The sequence below is a fragment of the Castor canadensis genome, chromosome 3, assembly GCF_047511655.1.
Source record: "Castor canadensis chromosome 3, mCasCan1.hap1v2, whole genome shotgun sequence".
Taxonomy (NCBI): Eukaryota; Metazoa; Chordata; class Mammalia; order Rodentia; family Castoridae; genus Castor; species Castor canadensis.
The window spans coordinates 169227684-169236205 of NC_133388.1; the positions used below are offsets into that span (position 1 = coordinate 169227684).

An 8522-nucleotide genomic window follows, 5' to 3' on the forward strand; every position below is an offset into this window, starting at 1 on the left:
TTTATCCTGACAGTTTCAAATGAAATTTCACTCAGAGCTAATGAGTTTTATAGTTTTTCCATTAAAATATTATTTTAACATGTTTATAGTATAAATATGTTCAGTTGTACTCTAGGTTTAATCCTCCAAAGAGCCCATAACCTTGATTAAATATAAATTTGGGATGGGGATCTTTTTCTCCTTTTGTGTCATGGTTAGTAGAAATTGCATGAAATTTTGTTTCATCTTTAGACATGCATCTTAAACAGTAAAATGGAGTGCCTTTTACATTATAAATGTGGAGTTGAAAATTACACCCAAGTAACTGATGTTGGAATAAACTTTATGTATTTCCTGTTACTTATTGGGTATCCACTTGATCTAAGAATTGCTAGGTATTGGTGACAATGGTGATGGGCTCACATTATGCCCTCAGGGAACTTTGTGATCTGGTTTGGGAGAAAAAATGCTAAGTACTTATAATAGATGTGCTGTGGTAGGAACAATAAAATCAAGAAAAATTTACAAAACCCATTGAGACTCAGAATTCCAAAGGAAACAAATTTAGGAAAGGAAAGCAGCTAATCTAACTTGGGAGTTAAGAGTTGGTTTCCTAGGAGAAATTATGTTAAAACTCAGATCTGAAGGATGAATAGGATTTACCTGGTTTGCTTACGGGGCTTATATACCACCACTCTGTTGTTCTGGTTGTTGTTATTTTCAGTCCTTATGGGTGAGCACTAATAGTTTTTGTCCTTTCTCAGAAAGCAGAAATAAGCATCACTGGAAAAGAGTCCAGCCCCATGGAGAGAAGCCAGGCAGAAGCTCTGAAGGCCAAACTCCTTTACCAGGAGGTTTGCTTGGCAGCTCAGCATCTTGATCTTTTCCTTCGAAAAGGAAATGCCCACAAAGAGGTGTTCAAGCCACACATCTTGGCCCTCAGGGATATGGTTCAGCAAGCCTGCATTAAACTCATGTTCCTGTACCCAGTGGCTTATGGGAGGAAGGCAGAAGAGCTGTTATGGAGGAAAATGTACTCTGATGTTGCTATGCTACTCATGAAGACCAACAGAAAACACATGGAAACTTTCAAACACTGGGAAGGCCCCTTGCAGTCTCACCTGAAGAGTGGTCTCAAATTCTATGAACATCTCTTTTTGTTCCTTCAAGGTCACTATGAGCTGAGGTTACAGAGTTACATAGACTGGCCTCACAGTGCAATCCACTTGATTGGCTGTAAGAAAGTAGGACCCACGTCAGAGGAGGAGACTGCCTGGGCTCGCATGGCCTGCCATCGCTGCCTGCTCTACCTGGGAGACTTGTTTCGTTATCAGAACGAGTTCTTAGACCTGGCCACGAAGACCTTGGCAGAGAGATGCTATTACAGAGCCCTGTCTGTGGCCCCACACATGGGAATGCCCTTCAACCAGTTGGGAGCACTCATGGGGAGCAAGTACTATGACATTGAAGCCACATACTTCTATCAGCGCTGCCTCAACTCAGAAGTGCCCTTCAAAGGAGCAGCTTGGAACCTCAAACAGCTCTACGATCTTGCAGGGAAAAGGTACAGCTGTCTGAAAAGATACCAGGGAAGGAAACTATCTCGCAGTCAGAGGCAGTGTTGGGATAACAAGAGGCTGCTGGTTAGTTTCCTCTACCTTCAGAGCCTCCTGCAGCCTCAGAGGAAATTCAAAGCAGCCAAGTTGATAGCCCTGTGCCAGCTGGTTCTGGAAGACTTTCATCTCTGTCTTTCCTATCGGCCACGTCCATCTGAGCAGTGTCAGGCTTCCATAGAAGGAAAGCCTCCAAAAGGTTATTTGTTTCTCCCAGACCTGCTCATTTTTCACATGGTGGTTCTTTGCCTCATGAGTGTGCACAGCCTGAGGAAAGCAGGCTCAAAACAACACAAACCAGCAGTCATCTTCACCTTGACTCTATTCTCTCACCTAATTCAACATGTGAACACACGAATACAGGCTGAGCTCCAGAAAGGGAAGCTGACTCCAGAGGAGGCTACCTCTAGTGATGGAAGCCAGGAGAAAGAGACTGGAGAGGGGCCACAAGACTTTCCACTCTCTAGGCCCCACTATAGCAAATCCCAGAAAAGCTACAGCTGGTCTTGTGTTTGTAGTGAGAGTTACAACTCAGAGGCCCGTTTTCATTCCTGCTATGAGGCAGAAGAGACAGAGGAAGAAGAAAATACATCCTTAAGCTCACAGGTCCAGTCAGAAACAAGTAGTGAAAGTTCTTACTCAAATACAACTGATGAAGAAGGGAATGGTTTGCTGGATTCAGAAGCAATGCAGCAAAGTAGAGATATACCCAAATCTAAACCCATCCATCCAAGGAATAAATTGAAGGTGTACAAACCTCCCAATAGTCTTCTAGATCTCTTAAAAACAACCATCACTGCTGATCTGCCAGCTTCACTGAGTCAAACGCTCCAAGGAAAATATGGCTCACACTTGGTTCCTGTCTTGAGTCACAGTGTTCTGATGCTGCAGTCTGAGCTGAGTTCTGCCTCCAGCAGTACCCCAAGTATTGAGGGTGATAAGAGAAGCTTTGCTGAGATAGAGTTTCACACTGGTTCCTGCTTGGGTCAGAAAGCCTCCATCAGCCAGTCTTGCAACAATCTTCAAACCATTCAAAAGAAATTAGAGATCCTCTCTGCAGAGGGCCTACTGCCCACCATCAAAGTGATCCTGGGCTGGCTCCGAACTAACCACAGCCTCCTCTCTTCACATTGGCGGAGTTCACTTAATTTGTGGGACCACCTGTGTGTGCTGCTGAACCTGCTGCCCTCGGAGGGAGATCTTCAGCAACCAGGCCTGGGCCTGTCCCACCATCTCCATGAGCTGCTGCAGAGCTGTAAAGGCCCTCATGCCCCCAGGTTTCTACAGCTTCCTGAGGACATCGCCCTGTTCCAGCACTCTCTACCACAGGCTTCTCAGGAGCAAGACCCACCTCAGTTAAGCCACTGGGATGAAGCTGCTGTGCGCATCTGTTTCCTCAGAAGTTTTGGCTACTTTGTAACTAGACTCCCTGGAGAGTTCCTGAAGTTTGACTCCAAGCTCGGTGTCTTTATGAGCAGAACACTTGAAAGATCAGAACATCCATCTCAGAGGCTGCCAAGTGGAACTTCAAGAATCAGATTTTCTAAAGACATAATCCAGCTCTGGCTTCAACGTGAAGTGGCATTGTTAGAGAAGACCCTCAGAGGCCCCCAGACTCGATCAGCTTTGACCCCATACCTGTTGCCTGACCCCAGGGCCCTATGTGAGAATCTTCCAGTCATCCAGCAACTCACCACCAGTGGAAAGTTTTTCTTTATCATACCCAAGATTGTGGTTGACACACTGTATATCCTGAGGAGGGAAGACCGCAGGGCTTTGGAAACTATCACTTTCTTAGAAGATGAGTTGAAGAGAGGAAACCAGTACATTCTGTGCCAGTCCTTTGTGTCTAAGAGGTTGGTCAGACCCAGGATGACCAGGCCAGACTCTGATGCCTGGGACCTCTACAATATTCTTGATTTTTGCAAAGGTCTACTGGATTCATGGAGGTCAGGGTCACCAGATCCCAGCAGCATGGTGACTATCATCACAGGCATCTGTTTGGACAATCCCAGGAATTTCTCATACCCTCTGCAGTTGGTCCTGGGAACTGCAACTGAAGCTGGTATGGAAATCAAGAACATTCTGAACTTCCACAGGGAGTGGAAGGCAATCAGCTGACATGCTCACATCTCTCTTGTTCCTCCTCCTCCTTCAGCACTAATGGATCAAATTCAGTATGTTTCTTTTTCTTGTAAGCACCTAATGCTAAGGTAGGCCTTGTATAAATGAATATTCTTGTCTACCCAAAGGTAGAGTTTTAGCATACCAGCTTCCAGAGGCATTGTTTCCTTCTTTGCTATCTTAGCTTGATACATCTTCTCCCTCTGAAAAACATTAAGATTAACTCAGTGCTTAGTGTTACTACAGTAAAGCAGCAAGTTCAGGAAGCACTCTCATGTGAAATCTAGCTCTGTGAACTTTCTGTAATTTGCTTAGCTCTGTTTTGTGACATGAAATTTTTACTTACATTGTTTTATTATAATGGGGCCATGCCTATTATCAAAGGTCACCCATGCTATCTGTGAAACTCAATAAATATAAAGCTAAAATTCATGATTGTGGTGAAGGGTTTCATTGTCATTCCTGGTCATATCTAACTAAGAATGATAGCAATAGCCCCAAGGATTGGCAGACGCTATACTGTTTTTGGTAACGTGGGAATAGGTATTTCAAGGTACAATATTGACCTTTTTTTTTTTTTTGGCAGTACTGGGGTTTGAATTCAGGGTTTCATACTGGCAAAGGAGATGCTCTACCATTTGAGCCAAACCTCCAGTGCATTGTTATTCTGATTATTTTGGAGATAGGGGTCTCATGAACCATTTGTTTGGGCTGCCCTCAAATGCAATCCTCCTGATCTCAGCCTCCCATGTAGCTAGGATTACAGGCATGAACCACCAGTGCCTGGGTCAATTTTGGCATTTTTTCCTATTTCTGTAAAAAATTTCAACTTTGGTTCTTATGAAATTCCTGACTCCCAGATATCTTTCTATACCTGTCTTCAATCTCCTGCTTGGTAGAAACTCCAGGGAATCTCTTTTCCTACAATTAGCAAAGCTTGGGTATATATCCTGCTAACTCAGTAAAAGTAAAATGCATATCTTTATGCTGACTGAAATGTGTTAAAATGTTTTTCCTTCTGCCAGTCTTCAAAGTTCTTCCCTACTAAAGTGTATCATGTCAAAGCCAAACTTAATATATGCTCTGTCTGGATCCAGGTTGTCTTCCTCACTAGTCTAGCCTCGATCCAATTGCTGCCCACCTAAGCAGAGAAATCCCAGGGGTAGCTTCCTCCTCACTCCTGTGTTCTTATCATGTCTTTCCTATTTTGAGTCTCTGTTCCAGTGTTTCAGTTAAACTGCCTGTCACTTCCCCATATCAGTGTGTGTTTATTTTGGCATTTTATTATGTGATATTAGAAAAACTTCAATAAATGAAAGAAAAAAAGAAAAATCCAAATGTCATTTCACCCTAACATTACCACTTTTGTTGTTTTGCTTATACCCTGTCACTTTCTCCTGCAAACATGTTTTTTACCTGTAATTATATTTGATGAGCATCTTTTCAGCCTACTTTTCCTTAAGTTGCAAACAGTTCTCATATTGTGGTCTCCATTGCCCACTTTAATAACTGCTTCCTGTTAGTTGCTTAAATATTCATCTTTCTTTTATAATATTTTGATATAAATTATTCATAAGTATGTGATAGATTTTTGTAATTGTTGGATTTACTCTTCAGGATAGATGACCAAAAATTGATTGATTGAGTTAAAAGATATACCATGCTGGGTGTGGTATTGCACACCTCTAATCCCAGTACTTGGGAAGTGGATGCAGGAGGATTACAAATTCAAAGCCAATGTCGATTATCTAGTAAGACTCTGTCTCAAATAAACATGTGTATATGTACTATATGTTTATGCCCATGCCTATTACATTACATATACTTATATACATATATACATACACTGATTACTTTTTAAAGGGAATTGCCAAGAAAACAATTTCTTTCCAAAAAAGGGAACATTCTTCAAAATTTCAGTCTATATTGTTTTTACCAAGTTTATTATGAACACTTTCTTACATATTTATTATTTTAAATATGATTTTTTAGATGACCATTATATAGATAAACCATATTTGCTTGGCAATTTTCCTATTTTTAAAACATTTTTTGCTTTTTTTCTCATTATGAATAATGTAAATAGATTGTTGTGTGTGTCTTTGATTATTAGAGTAAATTTCTGGAAGTAGAATTGCTGAAGCAGGGAGTAATAATATGTTAAGACCCTTAATGATACTGAAAATGATGCAAATTAGTAATGATGATACTAAACAGACCTCCAGACAGGTTATAGGAATTCTTAGTCCCAAGATTTGAGAAAGTATATTTCACTGAATTTGATTCAGAGAATTTTTTTCATTGCCAATTTGATAAGGGCAATTAACATTGTGTTTTGGACTGTGAGATACTTAATTTTACTAGCTTACATTTTTTTCCTTTATTGTTGTGCTTAGTAGGGGTACATTGTGGCATTTACAAAGGTTCTTACAATGTATCAAATACGTCATACTTGAATTCACCCCCTCCACAGCTCTCCTTTATGCAGCAGTTTTAACAGGTATCAATTTTGCATTGGCATGCATGTATATACATTCATTGGTCCGTATTCACCCTCCTATTCCATTTCCCCATTACCTCCCTCCCCTCTCCCGCTAGTGCCAGTCCTGCCCTCTGGGCAGGACCTGTTCACCTGGTTTATTTGTTGAAAAGACTTCTCACTAATCTTTTGCCAGGGATAGTCTCAAACTGTGATCCTCTCTATTGCTACCTCTCAAATAGCTGGGATTAAAGAATAAGCCACATCACCCAGCCCTGTGTTTTTCTTCGTTCTTGTTATCATAATCTGCAACCACATCAAAATTATATGATGGTTTAAATTTAATCAGGTCTGAAATCAGTAGTTGACTACTTCTACTTCTTCAACCTTTCTTTTTTTCTTGACAAAGGATATTGAATTTTATTTCATTGAAATGTACAAGAATAAAAAAAGATTATTTAATTTTTAAAAAAAATAAGTATGTAATTTTCTAAGTATGTCATTTCTTAAATAATTTTATTAGGATATATTCACTATATATTCAATATATTCATTTTTTATTAGGATATATTCATTATATGGGGGATTTGTGACAATTCCTATTAGACTTATATTGTACATTGTTTACATTTCCCCCATCATCTCTCCCCCTGAGCTCCCTCCCCACCCCACTTAAAGCAATTGCAAGAGGTTTTTGTTCATTTCATATAGGTATATGAAGCCCATCAACCATACACCTTAATCTCCTTCCTTCACCCTCCCCCTCCCCCTGCACATACTGTACCTATTTTACCATCCTGATTTTCACTATTAATGTTTGAGTTGACAGTCAGTGTGATGTCTCAATGTACACCCAGTGTGGGTGTGCTTTACTTTGTCTGTTTAATCGCTTTGAATACTCTCCCTTCAATCTTTCTTGCTTTCTGTAACCTCAAAAGTACAGTGTTCCATTAATATGAAAAAGCCAATAAAACTGGTGGCATCAGGTGGGAAAAAGAGCTCAAAGCATGCCGTGGACTCGAGAAAAAAACAAGAGCAAGAATAAGTTATTTTTAAAAATACAAGCAGAATTGTCTTTCTGGTGGGAGACCATTGGTGTTTTCCCATAGCAAAAGTGATCATCACTGTGGAAGAGTCCCCCTTACAGAAGCTGGGTTTGCAGATTTTGAGTTAACTTTGGGATGTTTGCTAACTCATATGAATGTGGCAAAGCCCAGACAGAGTGTGCTTCCTGTCTGTACGGTAGACATCAATTGTGTCTCACAGGGAGTTTCGGTTCCTTTTAGTCCAGGACCCAATCCCATTCTCATTCTTACTGGTGGAAATGGGGGATTTCAAAATGACTTGGCAGCTGCATAGCTCACGCACAATGTGCTCTTAGAACTCACCAACAGTGGCGGCGGCAAACCCACCATTGTTTTTGTAATTTTAATCGTTTTGTATTTTTATATGCAAGAATCACGTTCCCTAAGAAAGCTCCCTATTGCATTCTACGATGTTTTCTTGATTTCCTTCTAGGTGTTTTGAAACTACAGGTGTTTATTTGGCCATCACCAGACACCTTAGTCTGGACTTAGGAAAACACTGAGAAGCACTAGGAGTTGCTTTGAAGGTGTAATTGCTATGACTTTATGTCAAATGCCACAGATGTCTGCCATATGACTTGTTGGTTGCTTGTTGCCATTAAGAATTTTTGCTTAATGTATGAAGAGCTATGAGACAAAAAGAATGTGAGAATATTTTTATTAAATGCCTGGACTTCATTTGGTCTACTTTAAAGATGAGGGCCTTGAAGTTAGTCCCTGCCAATTGAACCAGCCAGGAAAAGTCTAATGCATACATTAGAATATTTGTTGTTTGTACTTATTCTAAAAGTATTTGTCCTCTAAAAATACAGTGTTTTGGCCTAGGCCTGTGGGACTGTGGACAAAATCTTGCCTACTAAAAGACTTAGTTTTCTCTTCTCTTCATCATGGTATCTGAGGAATAATATAGCCAACAGTTAAAATTTTAAACAGTTCAGTGCCTAAATCCTAGTGCTTGTACAGAGATTTGGCTGTGCAAATGACTCTTCAAAGCTTGTGCATTATGATGTGGTTTTTCTGAAGAGGACAGCACTGTCCATTCGGTAACGGAAAGTTTGACACCTGGCGAGGCCTTTGTCAGCTGGTTATGGTGGAAAGGGGACCAGATGTGAGCTGACTAGTTTCTAACTTTCTTTGTATCCGAGAATATAGGAAAGAACCTTGTTTTTTTTTATAGATAAGTAATGTAGAATCAGTGCAAAATCCTGCAGCTACCAAGCGAGTAACTTCATATTCCATTCC

At 40.4% G+C, this 8522-nt stretch overlaps 1 protein-coding gene and 1 long non-coding RNA gene across 10 annotated transcripts in view; one reads left to right on the top strand and one right to left on the bottom strand.

Moving 5' to 3' along the window:
• LOC141421717 (uncharacterized) overlaps positions 1-2477 on the bottom strand; it is a 33913-nt gene extending 31436 nt beyond the window's left edge. Inside the window, exon 1 of the long non-coding RNA XR_012446387.1 lies at positions 2350-2477. This is a non-coding gene — a long non-coding RNA (uncharacterized lncRNA). The remainder of the gene's footprint in view (positions 1-2349) is intronic.
• LOC109699265 (nonsense-mediated mRNA decay factor SMG5-like) overlaps positions 1-5235 on the top strand; it is a 121040-nt gene extending 115805 nt beyond the window's left edge. For 7 of the 9 annotated variants that reach the window (XM_074069073.1, XM_074069067.1, XM_074069069.1 and 4 more), the window contains one exon: positions 744-5235. In XM_074069073.1, the coding sequence (XP_073925174.1) occupies positions 744-3713 (2970 nt within the window). In that variant the 3' untranslated portion in view covers positions 3714-5235. The remainder of the gene's footprint in view (positions 1-743) is intronic. The other 2 variants (XM_074069075.1, XM_074069076.1) reach the window with 1 other exon arrangement.
• The last annotated feature ends 3287 nt before the right edge of the window (positions 5236-8522 follow it).